Genomic DNA, 24816 nt, shown 5'->3' on the forward strand with positions numbered 1-24816 from the left:
TGTTCTGGATGCCAGGAGAGCAACGATGGGTGGGAAACAGCCTTGGCCCTGGAACTAAGAATCAAGTTTTATCCTATGCAACTGTTTTTAAACTCTGGCTCCTTGTCACCATCCCTAAGAGTATCAGGGAAGCCCTTCCATCTCCTCTTCATCCTTCATTCAAAAGCTACATTAATTAATATGGCAATACTTAAGGCTGTCATATTCCGTTCCATAAAACAGCCTTCATATCAAGGACCACTGAAGTCAAGGAGTCATTCTTAAAGTTAAGTTTAAGAATTCTTAAGTTCTTAAGTCATTCTTAAAGTCATTCTTCAAGGTGATCATGTACTTTATTGTTTAAATGAAGACAGTCTGAGAGTGAATGTGATTACTATTAATCATAGTTCTGGAACAACAGATGTACAAAGTCTATCCAAACAAGCCAACAGTGATGGTCATCTATGTTTAAAGACCCTTAAGAAAATGGTAAATTCTAGATGACTCTTGAAACCTGTCTTGGTTTACAGGACCACATATAATCTCTTCTTTATATGAACAGTATTGTGTGGAAAGGTCAGCATACAAACTGTCTCATAAGTAACGTGCCTTCTCTTTCTGAAAAAGAAGACACCACAAGTCAAATGATAGCTTTTACTGCCACTACCTGTGCACTGAGATGCGGAGCACCCCACTAAGCATAAACAGCAAAAACCACAGCAATAAGATGACAATATCTGTACTGTTGGTGGGCACACAAATTGGGGCAGCCACTGTGAAAAACAATTATGAAAGGCCATCAAACAGTTAAAAATAGAACCACTATATGATCCAGCAATTCCATTTGGGGTATTTATCCACAGAAAATGAAAACACTAACTTGGAAAGATCCGCACTCCCATGTTCAATGCAGCACTATTTACAACAGCTAAGACATGGACACAACCTAACTGTCCATTGATGGATGAATAGATAAAGGATATGTGAATACTATTCAGCCATAAAAAAAGAAGGAAATACTACATTTACAACATTTACAACAACATGCATGGACCTTGAGGTTCTTACGCTAAGTAGTCAGACAGAAAAAGACAAATACCATATAAGCTCACTTACACGTAGAATCTTAAAAAACAAATACACTCAAAAGTACAGAGAACAGATTGGTGGTTGCCAGAGGAGGTGAGGTGAATATGGGAGGTGGGGGCGGGGAACCTTTTTTATTTTTCTCATTTTATAAAGCCAAAATGATCCTAATAGCAAAACCAGAGACATATATTTAAAAAAAACAAGTAAACGATAGACCAACAGCCTTCAGAAATATAGACACAAAAATTCTAAACAAAATATTATATTACACAATTCAATAATAAATAAAAGACAATACACCTTAACCAAGCAGGTCCCATTCTAAGAATGCAAGTCTGGTTCAAACTTCAAAAATCAATCAACATAATTCACTACATTAATAACTCATAAAGAAAAAAACATGAATTAAGACTTCTTCAGTGGCTCAGTGGTAAAGAATCCACCTGCCATGCAGGAGATTTGCAGGAGACACAGGTTCAATCCCTGCCTCAGGAAGATCCCCTAGAGGAGGAAATGGCAACTCACTAGTATTCTTGCCTGGAAAATCCTATGGACAAAGGAGCCTAATGGGCTACAGTTTACGGGGTTGCAAAGAGCTGGACATGCTGAGCATGCACACAAGCCACAGTACATGGATTAATAGGATAATATTACAGGTGATGTTCTACACAGATGCAGAAAATGCATGACAGTATTCAGTATCAATTAATGACTTAAAAAAAACACTCAGTAAACAAGGAAATGAAGGGAACTTCTGGTTGTTGTGAACCCACAAACAAGAAAGAGTAGTAAGGGATTCTGAGTAAGGTTACCTATAAAGATAATATATGTTTACATAAAGCTGTTTTTTAGTTTATACAAAGCTGTTTTACATCTCATACCTGAAGACTCTGGGAACAGTTTGATTTTTGCATATCAAATATTTTTAGCATTATTATTTTTCCCCTGTTATCCACATCCCATCTGCTGCTTCTTCCTCCATACTGAAGTGACTGGTATATTTGCTCAAATAAAAGCTTAACGACTAAAAAATTATAATATTTGCCCCACACTTAATTTGAGAAAAATAATGGGCTCACAAACCTGTTAGCTTGTTCCACACAGAATGAAAGGGAAAAAAAGATACATAATTGAAGTAGCTTATTTACTCATCTAGTTTGTATCCTAAGGTAGATCAAGAAATTTTTTTTTAAGTTTTTTTAATTCCATTCCTGACCTTAGTAAGTAACCTAGAAAACTCAAGTGGAGTCTTAGTACTATTTATGAACAACTGTTAAACACTGCTAACTCCTGTAACAACCACCTTGGGGAATAGAGTAGCATCTTAAAAAGCATAATGCCCTAGGTAATATTTATTCTGCTGCAATGTAAAGAAAGAATATCTTTCATTTTCTTTCAAAATTATGCAACTTTTGACTTCACATACTTTCATCTCTCAAGAAAAATATCAACCAACAGAATACAAGTAATATATTCATTACCAAATCATCTGATGAGCTGTGCAATAAGTATAGGTAAACACTCTGGTTTTACTGCAAAGGCACTGATCATTGTTATTTTTTTAATCTGCTGTTGATGCTTTTAATAGTTGTTGTTATATGCCTTTTATGATGGCTTACATTCACTCAGTTCAGACCCAAAAAAATAAATAAAAGGAAGGAAAGAAGGTAAATCGGTGAGTAAATGAGGTATGTGCTTTGTTTGTCTTTCTATTTTTTAATCCAAATCATTCCTTAACACATGTATCATTAGCCTCAATTTTATAGTCAAGCAAACTGTGACTTAGGTAATCAAAGTAGACCTGGGATGATGTCTTGTCTGTACAGTCCATGCTGGTTCTAAGTCAAAAAGCAAAGAAACAAATTTTCCCCAAATTCTAAAAGCTCCAGAAGCCACTACCATGATCACCAAACCCATTTCCTCTTCGTCATTCACACACATTGGGACTATATTTCCCAGCCTCACCTGCAGTTCACTGTGACCATCTGATGAATTTCAGCAATTGAATGTGATACACTCCGTGCAATCTCCACACATAACACTCCTAGCTCTTTTTCTCTCTTACATGGCAGGAACAGACACAATCCTCAGGTCGTCTTTGAGAGACATGTGTTGAAGAGGCCAGAGTGAGATGATGGACGAGTCTGAATCTGTGAGTCACCAATTAGAGGCAAACCAGGAACACCATTGGAGAAGGCGATGGCACCCCACTCCAGTACTCTTGCCTGGAAAATCCCATGGATGGAGGAGCCTGGTAGGCTGCAGTCCGTGGAGTTGCTAAGAGTCAGACATGACTGAGCGACTTCACTTTCACTTTTCACTTTCATGCACTGAAGAAGGAAATGGCAACCCACTCCAGGGTTCTTGCCTGGAGAATCCCAGGGACAGGGGGTAGCCTGGTGGGCTGCCATCTATCAGGTGACACAGAGTTGGACAGGACTGAAGCAACTTAACAGCAGGAGGAGCAGGAACACCATACTGAACCCATATGTGACTAAAAACTCCTTACTATGTTAATCTATCAAGAATTGGGCAGTTATAAATTAGCATTCCCTACCTAACATGCAAACATAGAAAAAACAATCTAAGTAAGTAACAATAGGAAACAGTCAATCTAGGGATTATAACTATCACAATAATATTTATGAAAAACATTATTTAATATTTAGGTCATGCTTATGTTATTATGTGGACTTTTAAATGCAGGACACAAAACTATATGCATAGTGTTTTCCTAGAGTTAAAAACATACTCTGTCAATTATATTTATGTAAATTTGTGCACAGAAACTAATGTTGCTGACTCAATGAATGCAGAAGAAAAATGGACGGAAATAAGTTGATATCAAAGCAGGTTCACCTAGAACCAGACATCCTGGAATGTGAAGTCAAGTGGGCCTTAGAAAGCATCATTACGAACAAAGCTAGGGGAAGTGACGAATTCCAGTTGAGCTATTTCAATTCCTGAAAGATGATGCTGTGAAAGTGCTGCACTCAATATGCCAGCAAATTTGGAAAACTCAGCAGTGGCCACAGGACTGGAAAAGTTCTGTTTTCATTCCAATCCCAAAGAAAGGCAATGCCAAAGAATCCTCAAACTACTGCACAACTGCACTCATCTCACATGCATGTAAAGTAATGCTCAAAATTCTCCAAGCCAGGCTTCAGCAATATGTGAACCGTGACCTTCCAGATGTTCAAGCTGGTTTTAGAAAAGGCAGAGGAACCAGAGATCAAATTGCCACCATCCGCTGGATCATCAAAAAAGCAAGAGAGTTCCAAAAAAACAATTTATTCTGCTTTATTGGCTATCCCAAAGCCTTTGACTGTGTGGATCACAATAAACTGTGGAAAACTCTGAAAGAGATGGGAATACCAGACCACCTGACCTGCCTCTTGAGAAACCTGTATGCAGGTCAGGAAGCAACAGTTAGAACTGGACATGGAACAACAGCCTGGTTCCAAATAGGAAAAGGAGTATGTCAACGCTGTCTATTGTCACCCTGCTTATTTAACTTCTACGCAGAGTACATCATGAGAAACGCTGGACTGGAAGAAACACAAGCTGGAATCAAGATTGCTGGGAGAAATATCAATAACCTCAGATGTGCAGATGACACCACCCTTATGGCAGAAAGTGAAGAGGAACTAAAAAACCTCTTGACGAAAGTGAAAGAGGAGAGTGAAAAAGTTGGCTTAAAGCTCAACATTCAGAAAACAAAGACCATGGCATCTGGTCCCATCACTTCATGGGAAATAGATGGGGAAACAGTGGAAACAGTGTCAGACTTTATTTTTCTGGGTTCCAAAATCACTGCAGATGGTGATTGCAGCCATGAAATTAAAAGACACTTACTCCTTGGAAGAAAAGTTATGACCAACCTAGACAGCATATTAAAAAGCAGAGGCATTCCTTTGCCAACAAAGGTCCGTCTAGTCAAGGCTATGATTTTTCCAGTGGTCATGTATGGATGCGAGAGTTGGACTGTGAAGAAAGATGAGCGCCAAAGAATTGATGCTTTTGAACTGTGGTGTTGGAGAAGACTCTTGAGAGTCCCTTGGACTGCAAGGAGATCCAACCAGTCCATTCTGAAGGAGATCAGCCCTGGGATTTCTTTGGAAGGAATGATGCTAAAGCTGAAACTCCAGTACTTTGGCCACCTCATGAGAAGAATTGACTCACTGGAGAAGACTTTGATGCTGGGAGGGACTGGGAGCAGGAGGAAAAGGGGACAACATAGGATGAGATGGCATCACCGACTTGATGGACGTGAGTTTGAGTGAACTCTGGGAGATGGTGATGGACAGGGAGGCCTGGCATGCTGCGATTCATGGGGTCGCAAAGAGTCTGACACGACTGAACGACTGAACTGAACTGAAAGCAGGTTCTCTCTGGGTAATGAGACTATAGGTCTTTGTGCTTTTTCATAGTTTCAAAATCAAAATATTCCTTTGATAATCAGAAGAGATTTATCTGTTTATGTTTCAGTTCAGTTCAGTCGCTAAGTCATGCTGACTCTTTGCAACCCCATGCACTGCAGTATACCAGGCTTCCCTGTCCTTCACTATCTCCGTGAGTTTACTCAAACTCATGTCCATTGAGTCGATGATGCCAGCCAACCATCTAATCCTCTTGTCCCCTTCTCCTCCTGCCTTCCATCTTTCCCAGCATCAGGTCTTTTCCAACAAGTTAGTTGTTCGCATCAGGTGGCCAAAGTATTGGAGCTTCAGCTTCAGCATCAGTCCTTCCAATGAATATTCAGGGTCGATTTCTTTCAGGATTGACTGGTTTGATCTCCTTTGATCTTCCCACTGCCAATGAAGGCAGTGATATCTCTGCTTTTTAATACGCCGTCTAGGTTTGTCATAGCTGTTTTCTCAAGTATCAAGTGTCTTTTAATTTCATGGCTGCAGTCTCCACTGCAGTGATTTTGTTTATGTTTAAGGTTTCTTTTAAAAGATCAGTATGTCCAGATATATGGACAAGAAGAAGCTAGCTTTTATGCTAATGTACCCTAGGCAAAGCTTTTCTACATTTACAACCCCCTACAAAGTACCCTCTGGACATTTAGAATTCATAACATACCCTGGGGTGAGTCAAAGACCCCAGGCACAAATTATTCATAGGAAAGACATGCAAAATGAGATAATGCACATAACTTCTTTGTTCATTCACAATGAGGTAGCTTTAAAAAACAAATTAATAAGTAACTCCATTAAAAACACACTGAAAAGACTGGATGAAATTGTTGGTCATCATGGATACACAATCACTGACACACAGGATCCAGTAATATCTGGAACCAGTTCCTAAAGGAAAGCCTTCCCTTTGGTTTAATTGAGGACATGATATTGCACTTGCAAAATGCTCACCATGATACCGGGAACATGGCAAGAGGCCAAAGGTTAAATCCCACCAATATTATTTTTATTGGTTAAAATGTGAGAATTAATCCTTACCTTATTACACAGACAAAAATCAAGTTGAGGCACTGACTTTCAAAGCTCTGTTTTCATTTGTTTCTCTAAGGAAGGTGACAGGAAGCTTCATGTCCACTCCCATAAACTCTGCCTGCCCACAACCTGTCCTGATCTTACCCTTCGCTCGATGGGTCTCCTGCTGCTTTTATTCACTGAGCAGCACAAGATAACTAGGAAAAGATATTCTAGCAAAGAGGAATTCTAAGGAGATGACCAGACAAGGCCGTTTATATGTACAATCTTTGGAAAAATAGAAAAGAACAGCTTATAAAAGTGGGGGAATCTCTTTACACAATATATATAGTAGGAAATATTACTAAAGGCTCTACTTTGTTGAATGGGATAAACATAGTCTTAATAAACACAGTCAGGGACAGTTTTTATTATCAATTCAGATGCTCCTTTAGGGAGCATTTCTAAGTAAACATGGGCAAAGGAAAATTTTGTGAGCAACAATAATATTTATTGAACATTCACTATGCCTCAGAACCTACCATAAACACCTCTGTCTGGATGACTCACCACCATGATTCCCAGAAAACAGACACTGCTTTAACCTCTAATGGCCTGTATTTGCCATCACCCTTGCAATTATATTCTTGACTGCAGATTCAAAATAGTGGACAGCTGATACAGTGGTAGAAAGATTTACTACAGAGCATCCAGTGTTATCCTCACCTGTCATTATAACAGCATAATGACCACCATCTTAACACAAAGGTTGTTTAAGATCTTTGTGTGAGATCCTCACCACATAATCAGATATGACAAAGCAACAAAGAGGCTTACGATGTATTTAACTGCCTACAGGATAAACAGTACATGTCAATGTGTAGTCAATGGACAGCAGTTCCCTTTTTATATAAAATACAATACCTTAATGGTACAAGTAATTCACCAGGCTTTAGGATGTGATTATATAAAAGGAAAAGAATAAGTTATCATATTGACAAATGGAAATACATTGGAGCTGAAAGCAAATCAAAGCTAGCAGAGTTCAATAAGAGCTCCTTATCTCCATTTTAGGATACATGTCATTAGCTCAGAAAAGATTAGTTTCTCCATTCATATTTTAATTTCTTTCCTGGCAAAAAATAAAACTGTGAGTTTGCAGAATACAGTCTTCCTGCTTAATCAAATATCAAGAGTCTCATATCAACATGAAATGAATAATTAATAAACTGTGGGGGGAAGAGCTTCTTTGGTGGCTCAGTGGTAAAGAAGTCATCTGCCAGCGTAGGAGATGTGGGTTCTATCCCTGATCTGAGAAGACCCCACAGGCTGCGGAGCAACTAAGCCCATGCTCTGACGCCTGTGAGCTGCAACCACTGAAGCCCATGTGCCCTACAGCCTGTGCTCTGCAACCAGAGAAGCCAGCACAATGAGAAGCCCACGCACTGCAACTAGAGAGAAGCCCCCACTTGCCGCAACTAGAGAAAAAGCCTGCACAGCAACAAAGACACAGCATAGCCAAAAACAAAACAAACAAATAAATAAAAGTATTAAAAAAAAAAAAAAGGCAACAACTGTTGAGATTCCAAAAACTAACAAGTGGTGGTCTGAAGTAAGTTTCATCTATTCTTTTATAAACATCTCCTTTAAGACAGGCCTTTAAGAGTTTCGAGTTATGTGAGATATGTATGTCTTCATTTCTAAAGTGACCTGAAAGACAACACAGAAATTAGTCATGCACACTGTAGGTATTCTGTAACTATTTGCTGATTGTATACATTAAATACAATCCATACAGGAGAAATTTGTATAATGAGTAAGTCTCCTGAGAAAATTACATGCAAGGGAAACAATTCCTTCCTGAAAGCGTGATTACAAAAGGTAGCTCATAAAAAATGCTGCAGAATTGAATATTATCCATATATTAAAAACTTACATCCCTAAACCAAATTTACTCTCTTAATCAGACACAAGTCCATTTTCTGTGCAAGAAAATGAGGGTCTCACTCAATATCTTATCGTTATTAATTGTTTCAGAAACGAAAGGTTTGTATTACCCATTTGAAACAAATGTTCAAATTAACAAGATTTCCATCACTACACAGCAAAAAGTTCTATTTCCCAAATAGATACAACAAAATGAATCATTAAGAAAATATCTGAAGATTACAGAGTTTCTATAAATTGTCTTAGGACCTGCCACATCTAGTTTTAATTCAATCTTCTAATTTTATTAGTATGCATTTCCTATCTTAAAAATGCTGATCCATCTATTAAAATCTCCTAAGAACAACATCATCAAGTTAGCAAAGAGCAAAAATGTTTGAGGAGGAGATTAAATCTAATCTGCCTGGGTAAAAATCCCATCTTTGTCAATCATTAGCTGTTTTTAACCTTTTCCTACCTGTTTAGTTGCTTTAGCAAAATAACAATACTGTGCTAAAAATAGCAGGCTTTGGCAAAGGCATGAATATGACAGACATGAGAAGCATTTAAGATGACACAGGGGTATCTCAGCTGGGTAAGTAGAAAGAGCTAAGTGGGAGAATGGGTTCAGAGCAACCAAGAGATGACAAGCTCCATGTGGGCCAGGAAAGGAGGAGACCACCATAAGTGGATGGCAAACAGAAAACCAGTAGTGTGAGTTTAAACACAAAGAGATCTGTGAGCTGATCCACAAAGAGATTACAATGGAAATCACAGACATGGCTAATATTAATATTTGTCTTCAAAATACTAATATATTACAAAATGTCATTTTATTTCAAAACATATCCAAGTATCAATAAAGCAGAAAGTTAAGCTAATACATTTCAGTCACTTACAAACTTTGCAAACTATAATATGAACTCTCTGAACATACAATCAACAAAATACTCATTATCATAGGTCTCTGATTTGTCTGTGACCTTACCTCATGACAGTAGTGAACCGTTTAGAATTACATGCCTCTGCTGTCACCTGTGATGGCAACAGTAATATCTTATAGAGTGTTTATTGCATGTTACACACATCATTCTTCTATATAATTTTTCCCCATTAAAATACTATAAGGCAGAGGTCCCATTTTCAGGCACGTATTGCATGTTACACACGTTATTCTTCTACATAATTTTTCCCCACTAAAATACTATAATTATAAGGCAGAGGTCCCATTTTCAGGACAATTGCGAACATATATGTGTGATCCAGCTTTAACTTCAAATTTATTTGGTGAACCTCTCAATTGTGCTGTTGATGCTTATCAATTTACACTGATAAGAACATAAATACTACGGAATTTTGCCATATTCTTCTTGTTTTGCTCTCTCCAAACTATCTCAGTGATGTGCATACTTCCTTTCATATTCACTATTAACTTCTTTCATTTTTATCAACTAGACTTGGTACCACCTCCTCCTCCAATACTATAAATTACTGTTCTGATCAAAAGTATCTATTAAACAACAAAAATCAGAGCTCTTCCTTCCACCAAAACTACTCACTGAGTAAGAGGAGGATTACTCATTCGTGCAGCAAATGAGGTGCTCTGTTAGTTCTCTAAATTCCCTTTTAGCTCTAAGCAGATCACAGGAAGGCCTTCCTGTGGCCACCTCATCTAAGAATTATCATGGGTATGCACTGGCAAGGCACACATACAGCCATATCATTCTCAATTCACTTTCATTTTCTTTAAAAACCACTCTTCAAGTACCACAATGCCTTCTTTAAAAGGTGATATTCATTTCTGAATTTTAGTTTTCTTTTATTTAAGCTTGCTTCACTGTTCATTTCTTTCCCTCCCTTAGCATTGGAAATCACCTTAATTCCTCCAGAGCAAAAATCCTGTCTGACACAGTATATAAGCCCCAACCACAAAGTGGTGGCTAAATAAATGCTTATAAAACAAATCCATGGCTAAGAAGCCAATTAGTTAACTCCACATCTCTATGAAAATCTGAAAGATAAGTCCTCTTATCTGTTCTCCACTTAAAGGGGTGGGAAATAATCAGCTGGCTTCTCGAATTCCCTTAAGAAAGATTCTTCAACCTGGACTACGAGTGAGTCAGCACATTTGAGGAAATAATGGGGGAAATGAAGAGCAAAGACCAACCTGAACTTTACATTTCTTGCTCTCATTATCCAATCCCCAAACCACAGGAGTATAAAACAAAAATGACCCTTTCACGTAAAGATGTTGCAATACTAACTTTACTGACTCTATTACCACAGTTCACTGAGGCACTCTCATCCAGGTGTAGGTCTAATGTTTTTCCACCATAAAAACCAATTTTGATAGTTCTTGAAAATAAAACCAATTTTCGTTTCTTAAAATATAAACTGCTCTCAGTTTCTACATTTAGCATCTGAAAAGTACAAATCCATTTCTTTCTAGAATGCAACTTCAAAGGAGAAAGGGGGCTCGCTCATCCTCCACAGCTGCATCCACTGTGCCTACAACATGTGGGTGACAATAAATATTTGTTGAAAGAAAGAATACATATATATTCCAATTAACATAATAAAGGAGCTGCATTTAAGCATCTGGGTGAACTCTAAAAGGGAGGTAAAACAACAAGTACTAGCTGAAGTACCTCACTTCTTACTCTTAAAAGAGCAAAGAAAATTGAAAAATTGAAATACAGAGCCTGCCTCTGTTTTGTACTCTCAAACTCTGCTACAGCTGCCTGGGCAATGCCAGTGAGCAGATGCTCTATTCTTTATTCTTTAATGGGAAACAACGCTCTCCAAGATTGCAACCAAAGAATGCACAGACACATCTTTCTAGTGTCCAGATTTGTACTGTAAAACAGGGTAGCCACAACATGTGTCTTTCAAGCACCTGAAATGTGGTCAATGTGAAATGAGATGTTCTGGAGATGTAATATACAAATCAGATTTGTGAGCATTAGCAATATCTATTTCTACTTCATTGACTATGCCAAAGCCTTTGACTGTGTGGATCACAATAAAATGTGGAAAATTCTGAAAGAGATGGGAATACCAGACCACCTGACCTGCCTCTTGAGAAACCTATATGTCAGGAAGCAACAGTTAGAACTGGACATGGAACAACAGACTGGTTCCAGATAGGAAAAGGAGTATGTCAAGGCTGTATATTGTCACCCTGCTTATTTAACTTCTATGCAGAGTACATCATGAGAAATGCTGGGCTGGAAGAAACACAAGCTGGAATCAATACTGTCAGGAGAAATATCAATAACCTCAGATATGCAGATGACACCACCCTTATGGCAGAAAGTGAAGAAGAACTAAAGAGCCTCTTGATGAAACTCAAAGAGGACAGTGAAAAAAGGCTTAAAGCTTAACATTCATAAAACTAAGATCATGGCATCCGGTCCCATCACTTCATGGCAAACAGATGGGGAAACAGTGGAAATAGTGGCTGACTTTATCTTGGGGGGCTCCAAAATCACTGCAGATGGTGACTGCAGCCATGAAATTAAAAGACGCCTACTCCTTGGAAGAAAAGTTATGACCAACCTAGACAGCATATTAAAAAGCAGAGACATTACTTTGTCAACAAAGGTCCATCTAGTCAAGGCTACGGTTTTTCCAGTGGTCATGTATGGATGGATGTGAGAGCTGGACTGTGAAGAAGGCTGAGTGCCAAAGAATTGATGCTTTTGAACTGTAGTGTTGGAGAAGACTCTTGAGGGTCCTTTGGACTGCATCAGGAGATCCAACCAGTCCATCCTAAAGATCAGTCCTTGGTGTTCATTGGAAGGATAGATGTTGAAGCTGAAACTCTAATATTTTGGCCACCTGATGTGAAGAGTTGACTCATTTGAAAAGACCCTGATGCTGGGAAAGATTGAGGGCAGGAGGAGAAGGGGATGACAGAGGATGAGATGGTTGGATGGCATCACCAACTTGGTGGACATGGGTTTGGGTGGACTCTGGGAGTTAGTGATGGACCGGGAGGCCTGGGGTGCTGTGCTTCATGGGGTTACAAAGAGTCGGACATGACTGAGTGACTGAACTGAACTGAACTGAGTACAAGAAAAGAATATAAAATAACCGCTTGAAAACTGTTTTGTATTAATTAAATTTTGAAATGATAGTATTTTGGATATACTGGAGTAAATAAAATATATTATTAAAATTTGTTTCACCTATTTATTTTTACCTTTACTAAGGTGACTTAGAAAATTTAACAATATTTGTGTGGCTCACATTTCTAATGGATGGTGCTTATCCAGACCAACAACAAGAGAGTCTACATGGCACTAAAGGAATGTTCACTGAAAAACATCAAAGTCTGAGTCCTCATTTCTCAATCCATGACTAGGGAAACGAACTAGATTTTCTACCATGTACTAGTGTGCAGTCTCCCTTATTGTTGTTGTTTAGCTGGTAAGTCGTGTCCAACTTTTGTGCTACCCCACGGACTGTATCCTGCCAGGCTCCTCTGTCTATGGGATCTCCCAGGCAAGAATACTGGAATGAATTGCCATTTCCTACTCCACGGCATCTTCCCAATCCAGGTACCAAACCCACTTCTCCTGTGCCTCCTGCACTGGCAGGTGGATTCTTTACCACTCAGACACCAGAGAAGCTCCATGCAGTCTCCCTTGAAGGCTCCCTTAAAGGCTCTAAATAGCTTTGGGAGGTAAACATATTAGCCTTGATTTACAGACTAACAAAAAGAGGCACAGGAAAGAAAAAGTATTTACGCAAAGTTATAGAGCTGATAAATCAAAGGGCAGAACACTGAACCAAAGTCAGCAGGATTTCGAAATGCAGATTCTTCCCTTTCTCTCCTCCGTTCACTCAGAGGGAACTTTCCCCATGTTCTCAGAGGTTTAAATGAAGGATGCCAACTGTCTTTCTTGACTCACCCTGCAATAGGCTTCTCTTTGACACTTTATACCCTTCAACCAATTTTCTCACAGCCACTAAACCATAGATAAGAGAACTAGGTGAAATGGTAGCTGAGAAACATGGAAAAATTACTATAGAGTGGAACCACATATGCTTCTGTCTCATGTAAAAGAATAAAGCTTTCTTAACTGGGTATTTTGCCCTTACAACTCAAAGTTCTCCACTGTACCTGTCACTGTTACTATAACCTGCAACTGAGAAATTTAACTAGTGGGAAACCACTACCTGTGAATTCACTAATTTGGCCAAGCATTTTTCACCCATTATGAATTAGCTTACTTAGTCTCTTAGCAGCCTCCAGAGCTTCACTGGCAGTGTCAGCAACAAAGAATCTTTGAACTTTCACTCCGTTGTCAGACATTAATTTCTTACTCTGGTATTCCTGCAGGTTCAGCCACCTTCTGGATGTTAATTGAACCACCTAGAGAAATTGGGGAAGAGAGATAAGAAGACTTAAAACAGAAAGAAAAGTCACAGTCAACCAGTAGGGCCAGTCTTATAGGTACCCTTAAACATCAGTTAGCAACAGAAATCTTAGAGGCAAAGAAATATATTTTTATATATATATAATGAATTCTCCATGCTTAATTGTTTTTCTAATCAAAACAGTTAAGGACAACTGCACATACACCCAAATGAATAAGGTCTAAATTTAGTTAATAGGGGGCTTCAGTCATAGCTCAGTCAAGGCCAATTTCCTAATTTTGATATTGACTCTCACATGAACTATGTGAAAGTCAACACGAGGGGACACTGGGTGAAGAGGACATGGGACTGCTGCACTAGTTCTGCAGCTGCCTGGGTGTCTATAAGGACTTTATTAAAAAATTACCTTTAAAACTGTTAAGGACTCTGTGGTACAGCATATGCTTTTCCCTGTCTCCATTCCAAACAAAGTTCATAGCATTATTTAAATAACTATATACATCATTAAACATTAAGGTAACTCAGGAAATTTGTTTTAACTCTTTGAGGTCAATGGGCCACAGACTAATCCATTTCTTTATTGTGGTTTTTAATGGATTCCATTATGTGTTTAACGAGATTATCTCCAACTCACCAAAGTTGAGTACAGTAACCTGAAATAGTCACCATTAATTAAGTTACTAATTCCTAAAAACTGCAATTTGTATATTAAAGTAACTGCTTAAGAATCATGTGAAAGTTGTCTTCCGTTATGCGTTGATCAGTAAGCTTTCATTTGTACTGAAAGAAAAGGATCAAAGGATAGAATGACATGAAAAAACTCTTCTCATTCTATCCAATAAGATCAATAACATTATCTATTAAATTCACAAAAGTGAAGTCAAAGTTGAAGTCACTCAGTAGTGTCCGACTCTTTGCAACCCCATGGGCTATACAGTCCTTGGGATTCTCCAGGCCAGAATACTGGAGTGGGTAGCCTTTCCCTTCTCCAAGGGATCTTCCCAAACCAGAGAAAGAACCCAGGTCTCCCACACTGCAGGCAGATTCTTTACCAACTGAGCCACAAGGGAAACCTAAGAACACTGGCATGGGTAGCCTATCCCTTCTCCAGTGGATCTTCCCTATCCTGGAATTGAACCGGGGTCTCCTGCGTTGCAGGCGGATTCTTTACCAACTGAGCTATCAGGGAAGCCCATTAAATTCATAAGCCTTGTTTTTAAAAGAAAAGAAAAAATAAACACACTTAGTTTCATTTCTATCCATGAAATGAAATATCCATGTATCCATATCCATGTATCCATGGCTATGATACAAAGGAACCACTGTTCACAGGAGGTTAAGATAACAATGCCATTAATAACACAAGCCAACCAAAAAATCAGTCACACAACTGGATCACTAGACTGGTGGTGGAAGATCACCTGAAACACTTCCTAGAAACTCCAGGCAAGGGCCTCGGTGAGTGACTGAGCAACATCACACAGACCATAAACTGAGATCCACAGGGCTTTACCACGTGGAGCCAGTAGCTTTCAAGACCTCTAATGTGTCCTTAAAACAGCATGTTCTTCTGGCATCTCCGAGCTACAATGCACTCTTGAAGCTCTTTTGGATGGGAGGCATTCCAAAAAGGCTCCAGAACCTTATAGCAAGACTGGCTTCTACTCAAGGGCAGAGTGTGTCTTCAATTTATTTGCATCTGTATGAAGAATGTGATGGTGCTTGGCATACAGAAGAAATTTTAAAAAATACCAGTAAGATAGCCAAATGAATAAATTTTGCCTTTTGTCTTTTTGTTCCCTGATACAGATAATTTTCATTTCCAGAAACTGACTTGCTCTAAAAAAAGTAAAACTCCTTCAGATCTAAAATAAGCATATCATAATTTATACACACTTGTAAAAAATTCACATTTCAACATGATCAAGCCTCAAGCTGTCTTTTTGTTCCATCCTTATAAATACTGGTAATGATGTTATTAAAACTGAAGTTGCCTGCACTACTTCTTTAGAAACAGAAAATGCTAAGATAAAAATAAACTACTAGACATAATGCTCACATTTACTGTATATAATTTGTTAATTATATATAATTTGTTAATCTTACTTCTGAATTTTTAAATCTTGATGAAACATTAGTAATTTGAAAAACACAATTCAAAAATTAATGTACTTATTGACTTAGCAGTCTTAACAGCACCTCATGTAACATGACAAAAAAAAAAATTCAAGCTTAAGGCATTTATTAAAAGTCCCCTAAAGAAAGAAATGATTGAACATTAGTAATGTGCCATATTCTGGGACCACTTTTAAAAGGCAAATTAGGGAAGGATCAATATATTAAGTCTAAGTTGACATACCAATTTAAAGCCATTAACAAAAGAAGAAAAGAAATACTGTTGGAAAAAAAGTTTGAGAGAGACTAAAAACAGCCATAGTGTGGTTGTGGTCAATTTCTTTTCATCAGAACATTCGCTGTATTAATTTTAGATATGTTAATGCAATCTGCTGCAAACTAATTGCAATTGATCCAGAGACCAGCTTCATAGACATATAATACATATTGACGGTTTCTGCATTGACTCAAAATGAAAAGCTGTTTAGAGTCTGTGGCTCTTAAATTGAAAACCAACACAGTGAACAAAGTTCTGAAGCCACTGCTGATACTCAAGCCATCACTTCACAAAGTGATCATCTTACAGAATAATGACCTGTATCTGTCAGCTCTAAACTAGGGCCCCTGTCTTGCTCTAAAACTTCATTAACTCAACTTCATTAGTTAAGAATCTGTGATATGTCTAGAGACAAACAAGTTGAGTCTACTTTAGCATTTTCATGAGAAGAAAAAAGAAGAGAAACACTTTCTAAGTAGAAAGATGTTGTAAAGAATGCTGGAAATGTAATCAACTGCTAAATAATAACAATAATAATAATAATGGTTCCACCTATTATTGACTGAGCATGTTCTATGGTTTAGGCATTATAAGTATTCATATTATCTAACGGCCAAAAAAATCATGAAAAGTCAAGTATTATTATCTATCTCTGTACTTACCATTAATGCTAACTAACAAATATTCCAAACTGTCCTCCTACCAGGCACTTCCTTGCCTTAGCTGAAGTTAGGTGAGGCCATGCAACTAGTTCCAGGTAATAACGCCTGAGTACATACTGGTACATGACACATCAGGTTCAGCGTCTGATTGTCAATCCGCTACCCGTCCAGGCTCTCTCTCATGACCTGGAGATTGTCAGTATTCGAGATGGCAGATGATCTATGAGCTAGGGGTTAGAGAAAGGACTGACCATCCCCAGGTGGATCACAATGAATGTGCAGTGAAAAATAAACCTTTGTGGACTTTTAGCCATTGACATTTAGCTATTTGCTGTTGCTGAAGAACTTAGCCCATCTATAGCACCGAACCCGTCCTAATAAAAACCATCTTCAGTTCAGTTCAGTTCAGTTCAGTTGCTCAGTCGTGTCCGACTCTTTGCGACCCCATAAATCGCAGCACGCCAGGCCTCCCTGTCCATCACCAATTCCCGGAGTTCACTCAGACTCACGTCCATCAAGTCAGTGATGCCATCCAGCCATCTCATCCTCAGTCGTCCCCTTCTCCTCCTGCCCCAATCCCTCACAGCATCAGAGTCTTTTCCAATGAGTCAACTCTATCTTACCAGTTAGGAAACCCAGGCTGCAGGGTTGACCACTGCCCCAACATCACAGATGTCTATAACACAGCAAAGCTTCTCTGATCAACGGTACTGGCTGACTATATAATACTGTTGATGCCCTGTGACTATATTCTGGCCCCACATTCCCAGAAGCCTCTTGGTAATGAAGACTGAGACTGGTAAAAGCAGGATCATATTCCTGTCTTCAAAAGGCCAACAATCTACCAGAAATAAGATCCTCATGAAATGCTGGCACAGTGCATGTAAGGAAAAATGTACCTGCTCCAGGTTTTGGCAGTAAGGGAAGAGAAGGTATGAGTGGATGCTGACCTAAGACTCTAAAATGGTGTAAGTAGTTTGTTTTGTCTCCTAAGAGGAATGACCTATTAAAACCCTATACTAGTATCTTCACTGAAGAAGAATCTCCGAAGGAATCTATGAACTTTGGAATGTTAACAGAAGAGAGTTTAAAGATCATGTGACCCCGTGCCTTTTAGTTGTTTCTGCCTGCTTGCCTTCAAATTTGCCTGTTTGCCTTCAAATCACTTCCTGTGCTCTTTGCAACTGTGTCTGTGTGCGCACTCAGTCGTGTCCAACTCTGCAACCCCATGGACTGCAGCCCAATAGTCTCCTTTGTCCATGGAATTTAAAAGGCAAGAATGCTAGACTGGGTTGCCATTTCTTTCTCCAGTGGATCTTTCCAACTGAGGGATCGAACCTGTGACTCCTGCATTGGCAAGTGGATTCCTCACTGTTGAGCCACTAGAGAAGCGTTACTGAGATCCAGCCTCCTCATTTTGTATTCAAAAACTTGAGACCTAAAGATAGAAAGTAATGTGCCCAGAGACCCTACTGTGAAAGGGACTAATTTCAGTGTTCTTTCCTTCTTTCATACAGATTTTGGCAAAGTGACCACATCAGGGACAGCATCATATTCTCAAAACAGCTGAGGTGGGTGGGCACCTGGGTTTGGTTTCCTTCAGGATTTCTGTTGCTCCCTTCCCTTCTGCATTTCTTTGACAAAGCAAGCATTTCTAAGCTTGGAGGAGAAGAGGAAAATACAACTTAAAAGAAAAGCACCACATAAAGATTTAAGGGCCTATGGGAATAAGGGAGTAGAGGCAGAAGAAAAAGAATGAAAAATGAGGGAAAGGACAAAGAAAACCAAGAGATAAAAAGCCAATGACTAAGCAGGCAAAAATTCATGAGAAAACTCAAAGCACAAAATTAGACAGCTACACAGAAGGAAAAAAAAAAAATGACATGACCAAGAAAGCATCTTTCCCCATGGTTTTAAAATTAGAAGTGTAGAGACTACTGAAATAATACCATGGGAGGAAAAAAACACAATAAAGGGGGTATAGAAAGAAATGTCACTGAACTGGGCACCCCCCATCGCCAAAGAGAGAACACACGAGCCACATCTGCCCATGGGCTCTCCACACGCCCTGTCTTTCTTCAGCCTGACCGTCCATGGTCCTGCTTCACTCAAGAAGGCAGCACAACAGACACCGAGAAAGAGCAGAAAACTCACTACTAACCAGGAAAATACAACCTACAACAAAAAGGAGAAGCCATTTTGCCAAAAGTAACAAAGATGCCATTTGATGGGGCAAAACAATGAAGGTCTGATAATGTCATTGGTGATCAAACACCAGAGTGACCAACTCCAAAAACAATCTTGACAGCACCGATGGCAGTAACCAAAACACCCACATTCTCTGAACTGGGACGTCTACTTCTTGAGCGCTTAAACTACCAGAATACTCACATGTGTACCTGAGATACATACAAGGCTCTTCTGTGTAGTGGTGTACATGATAAAGAGTTTAGTTGAAAGTGATCTAAATGCTCATCAAATAGGAGACTAGTTGATTAAACCACAATATATTCAAGCTATACAAAGCACTGAAAGCTCCTGTGGCAACACACTACCACTGGTATCCATGTGCTCCCTCCATTCTCAGTTCTCTTGTACCTACTGTGCCAAAACTCTGCAGCAACCATGTGCAACCCCTCAGGGCTCTTTTCTGATGGCTACAAGGACTTGGTAGCCACATGTGGAGACAGCGGAGTCTGAGGGTTTGAAACAGCATGGCTCACTGAGTTACTACGTGGAGGACCCCTGCCTAAGAGTCACACATTTGCATGAACAAGAAATAAACCTTTGATGTGTTGACCATCTAGATCGCGAGAATAACTTTCTCATTGACTAGTCTAGCCTCATAACTATGGAGGCCTAACACTGACTGTTCTCCAACACATGTTACTAGAAGAAAATGGCCAAGTAGAATAACATATATATTTCAGACACACGTGTCTACACACAAAGAAATATTCTGTATCTTTCAAGGATAAACATATGAATAAGTAGGTATGTAAGAAAAGGGCCAGAAGAAGTTCACCAAACTTGAAATGCCAGTGAATCTGAGGGGGGCAGACCAGGAACATGGTGATCAAAGAAAGACTTAACCTAATTTAAATTTAAAACAGACAAAAAAATTTATTATTTGTGGAACGAAAATCAATTTACTCAAAAACACTGAGAGGAAGTCATTAAACCTAGGCTTTAACCCAAATGTATAACCTCACTTGCCTAGACAATGAAGGGTTTGCTTGCTTACTTAAATGTAGCAGGGTTTCTTCAAGTGAGGTGTGAAACTGGGGTAGGAAAGCAAAGGCTTGCTTTCTCTGTGACACAGAATTACCACCTCTAACACATATGCCTGCTATTAGGCAGGAAGAGGCTCTTAAACCTCATTTTGAGCTCTCAAAAGCATTGACAAGAGTGGAATACAAACAAGGAATTAACTATAAACTCAAAAGAAAATACATTTCCCTCTCATTACAGGCAAGGAAGGCAGATGCTCGGTGGGCTATGGCAGGCCAAGAGTTGGTATCGTTTGCTATATTTTCGTTTTTGCCAATGTTATTCTGTATGCAAATTAGGACCCATAAATCTACCTTAGTCACGTTACCTAGGAAATACTAGACTTCAAATAAACGTGTTGGTGCAATGAAAAGACAGATATAACTTGATGTGTCTCAGTAAGAGTACCATAAAGAAAAAGGTCTGCTTGCTTAAAACAGACTCTGATGAAGTAGCAACTTCACTGATGCCCTGGAAAAGAGATTAAGTGGAACCTGTTTATAACATAATATAATCATAACATAATCATAACAACAACAATAATAGCACTTTTCTATTTAGCCCTTTATGTGATAATGAAAGCAGGTCAACTCCTGCTTCACAAAGAAAACGTGCTAAAGAAACAGATAAAGAAGAGCAGCATCATGATTTGAAGCCTAAGCCTATGGAAAGGAAAGAATAATGTCAGAAGAGCGAGCAGGAAAGTGAGTACCAAGACTCTGTTATATTTACTGTGTGTTCAAGCTAAAGTGTGGGGCCTTCGTGTGGGTAACCTTTGAAAATATAGCATCCTTTCTGTCCAGAACTGGCCACATGCCATTCACATTATTCCCATTTTGCACACTGTAAGGAAGTTAATTAAGCAATTAACGAGTCCCCTGTGCCTGAGTCCCTAAACTCTAACAGAGGTACAGAGGATAGCTACCCTCTATGGATGAGAGAAATGGCAGCTGAAATGAGGTTCCTCATTTACAAGGGAGAAAACGAACAGGCCCATCCTTATAGGTTGCTGTAGGGAACTTTAGTACTTTGACCACCTCATGTGAAGAGTTGACCTGGAAAAGACTCTGATGTTGGGAGGGATTGGGGTCAGGAGGAGAAGGGGATGAGATGGCTGGATGGCATCACTGACTCGATGGACGTGAGTTTGAGTGAACTCCGAGAGATGGTGATGGACAGGGAGGCCTGGTGTGCTGCGATTCATGGGGTCACACAGAGTCGGACACGACTGAGCGACTGAACTGAACTGAACTGAGGAACTAAATACAAATCAATTAGAACAATGCCCAGTGTATCATAAGCACCAAAAAGAGGTTAGCTACTATTATTTAACATAGAAAAACAAATCAGGAGAAAAGGGTGACAAGGAGACATTAGAATAAAATAGTAGGTGACCATATAAACAATAAAGATGGGGAACATATGTGTCTGAAGCAGGGTCCTGGAGCAACAACACCCCATTGTGTGTGGGGACAGTGGGCAGGACGTGGATGGCTTCTGGGGGGAGGAGGAGATTACCACTTAGAGGGGAATGGACATCAGGTGAGCTCTTTAGTTACCACAGAAACCAGAGAGGAGCATGCTCCTTACTACCCCTTTGATAAGAACAATCAATAGCTGGGACATGGGGCAAATTCACAGAAAGGTCAGTCAAGTGAGTAGGGTGTAGGTGAAACAGGCACTGGTCGGACAGGGGACAGACAGAAAGCAAGAGAACAGCCATCTTGAGTGGCCTGCCCATAAAGTGATCAAGAGAAGTAATACTTGAACTCTTCTTTGCAATAAACTATTAGATGAGGATCAGACTAGGAGCCTGAGGCTATTCACGCCTCACTTGCAATACATCTCTGATAGTACATCTTCTCTAAGGTCCACAGTAAAGGGGGCAGCAACTGTTACAAAAATAAAATAATCTGTCCTACCAGGGAAGAATTGAAAGCTGCCCTTTCAGACTCTCCAGACACTGGATCACAGCCGGTTGCTATTTTAGATTTAATTCGTCTATGAGTACCTCAACAAAGTATTATATTTTAAGACTACACCAAATACTAGCTGGCAATTGTTAAGTGCCACGAAGCTGCAGAAACTGTATTAGATACTAGACAAGTACTATGTCAATTAATTCTCACAACCACTCTACAAGGAAACAAACTAGCAGAAGCCCATTTTACACATAAGCAAGTGAAGGCTCAGGAATGCTAAGTGGCTACAGGCAAAGCCGCATTCTAGTCCAGGATTGTGTGTGTCAGACTTGATAGTCTGTGCTCTTTAGTAAGGCAGGATCCTGAATGGCCTCCTAGCAGCCCACAAAAGTGGGTCCTGGGCAGTGAAACAAACTGGGACAAGAGGAGAAGCGGGAGGTTCTGTTTTGTGGATTTCATTGTAGAACAGTACTGAGCTGAACTGGAAAGGAGGTTCAAGGGAAAAATGAGAAGCTCTGAATAAGAGAGAGGTTCCTGAATGGATTTCACTAAGTCAAAAGAATTAAGATGCTCAAAGATACTGCTTCATTCTTTTTATCCTAGGTTCAGCAGAAAAGCAGCACTTTTTTTAAGGAGCAAAGAAATGTAAAACTCTTTGTAGTAAGGACAGATGCCCAAAGGGGGCTTCACTCCGTAACTCCACACTGCTGCTCTGTCAGCAGCAAGAAAGAAAGGGAGAGAAAAAATACAACCTCCAAAAACATTAGCATATTAACATAACAGCAGAAACAAATGTATAAAAGGCTCTAAATATCCTGAGAAACAGTATTTCAAAATGCCTGCCTGTTCCCTGGTGAAGAGTATGCCAGCTTGATTATGTTTTGAAGGAAAATCACCTTAAGTTTACACTGTGAACAGAAGTGGGCAAGATTTATTTATATAGAGAAAGAAAACAAATTAGGTAGCATAAACATATGCTTGCATTTTAACTCCTACCAGAGAATTAGGCAGAAGCTATACCTTGTTCATTCACTCAACAATTTTCCAGTGGACTTTAAAATGTGGCAGTAACTATGCTTGGCAACCAAGATCAACAGTACAGGCATGTTTTTTGCCATCACAGAGTTTGCACCCTAAGAGAGGAAGCAAGGAAGAAAGATGTGAGCACATAAATGAAGAGTATAATTACAAAGAAGCTTATGAAGGAAATAAAATACGCCCAATAAATGATGGAGGCCAATTGCAGATTGAGCAGTCACCTCTGAGGAAACGTCATCCATGCAAAAACCTACAGTCAGAAAGCAGGGAGACATGTGAAGTAACCATGAGAATTCAAGCAGACTGTTCTGACGCAGGAAAGGCTCAGTATGACCAGAACAAGGGGGAATCCTGAAAGGGATAAGGGTGGAAAGGTGAGCAGGGACCAGGCCATGCAGGTGCTTTTAAGCTACAGAGTGGAGTTGAGATTATTTTCACTCACAGGGAGGATGAGAAGATCAAATTCACATTTTAGAAAAATCACTGTGTCTTCTGTTTAACAGAATGAAACCAATTATAAGAGAGCAATATTAAACCAGAATAGAGCCTGCAACTTTTTCTGTAAATAGCCAAATAGTAAATACTATAGGCTTTGAGGCTAGATAGTCTCAGTTGCAACTATTTAACTCTGCTTTTGTAGCACAAGTAGGCTTAGATAATACATAAATAAATGGGCAGGACTGTGTTCCAATAAATCTTTATTTACAAAAATGATGTCGCTAGCAGGCCACAGTTTGTAGAATCCTCAACTAGACCACAGAGAAGGTGGTGGAGATGGAAACAGAAATGGAGGCAGAATTTGATAATTAAGCAAAGCTTCCTCATGGATTAGATGTGGGGAATAACGTAAAAAGAAATCTAGTATTAGACACACACATGCACCCAAAAAACACACTCTTTACAAGGTTCATTCATTAAGCCTGGTGAGTTTTATGTACCTGCTACTCATAAAAAAGCATTTCTTTAGAAACAATCTTAACTTTGGACTTTTTTGCCCAAACTGGCCTTTGCATTACACTTAATTATTGACACTTCTGTACATCATTTCACAACATCAGAGCTGCTGGGTCTTTGATCTTATAACCTTCTTCCATTATTTAATATAGATCCCAGTGGGCAACAGGCAAACAGCCCTCCTATAGCACTCTCTTGCTACAGTGGCCCATATGCAGCTTCTCTCCAAGGAGAAAACAGAAGCCCTCCCTTGATTAAAGAGAAAGCAAGCAGAAACAGTAAAAAAAAAAAAACACAAAAAAACAAAAAAAACAAAATGAAGAAGAAATAAAACCTAAAGATTAATAAAATGTAGCATATCCAATGGAATTTCTTAAAATGTTTCAAATGAATAAGCCAGCTCTTGAAATAGATCAACACAAACAAATTTTCAAAGCAAAATAGAGGGAAAAGGAAGCAAGTGACAGACAAGAAGGGGACACATAAGAGTATGCATACTTAAACAGGAAAAACAATATTATTAAACGATCTTATGGAGATAAAGGGGTTCAGAGCATGCTACCCCCAAAATATGCCATTCAGGCATAAGGATTATTCTAAGCTAAAAGTAAACAAAAAGAAACAGACACAAGAAAAACTCTCTGCTCCCAACTACCTCTCTCTGCCCCTGTCCCTGACACACACATGCATGACAAGGAAGGACAGGATGATCCTTCTTTCAATTTTATTTTATATGAAGTATAGCCAACTAACAACATCGTGATAGT

The 24816-nt window shown here is 39.2% G+C and overlaps 1 protein-coding gene across 1 annotated transcript in view; it reads right to left on the reverse strand.

The window, feature by feature from the left end:
• The window catches only part of SUCLG2 (succinate-CoA ligase GDP-forming subunit beta), a 283370-nt gene that overhangs the window by 198406 nt on the left and 60148 nt on the right, over positions 1–24816 (reverse strand). The window contains exon 2 of the mRNA XM_040246535.1: positions 13665–13806. Within this exon, the coding sequence (XP_040102469.1) occupies positions 13665–13806 (142 nt within the window). The remainder of the gene's footprint in view (positions 1–13664; positions 13807–24816) is intronic.

Source organism: Oryx dammah, unplaced genomic scaffold, assembly GCF_014754425.2.
Source record: "Oryx dammah isolate SB20612 unplaced genomic scaffold, SCBI_Odam_1.1 HiC_scaffold_9, whole genome shotgun sequence".
Taxonomy (NCBI): Eukaryota; Metazoa; Chordata; class Mammalia; order Artiodactyla; family Bovidae; genus Oryx; species Oryx dammah.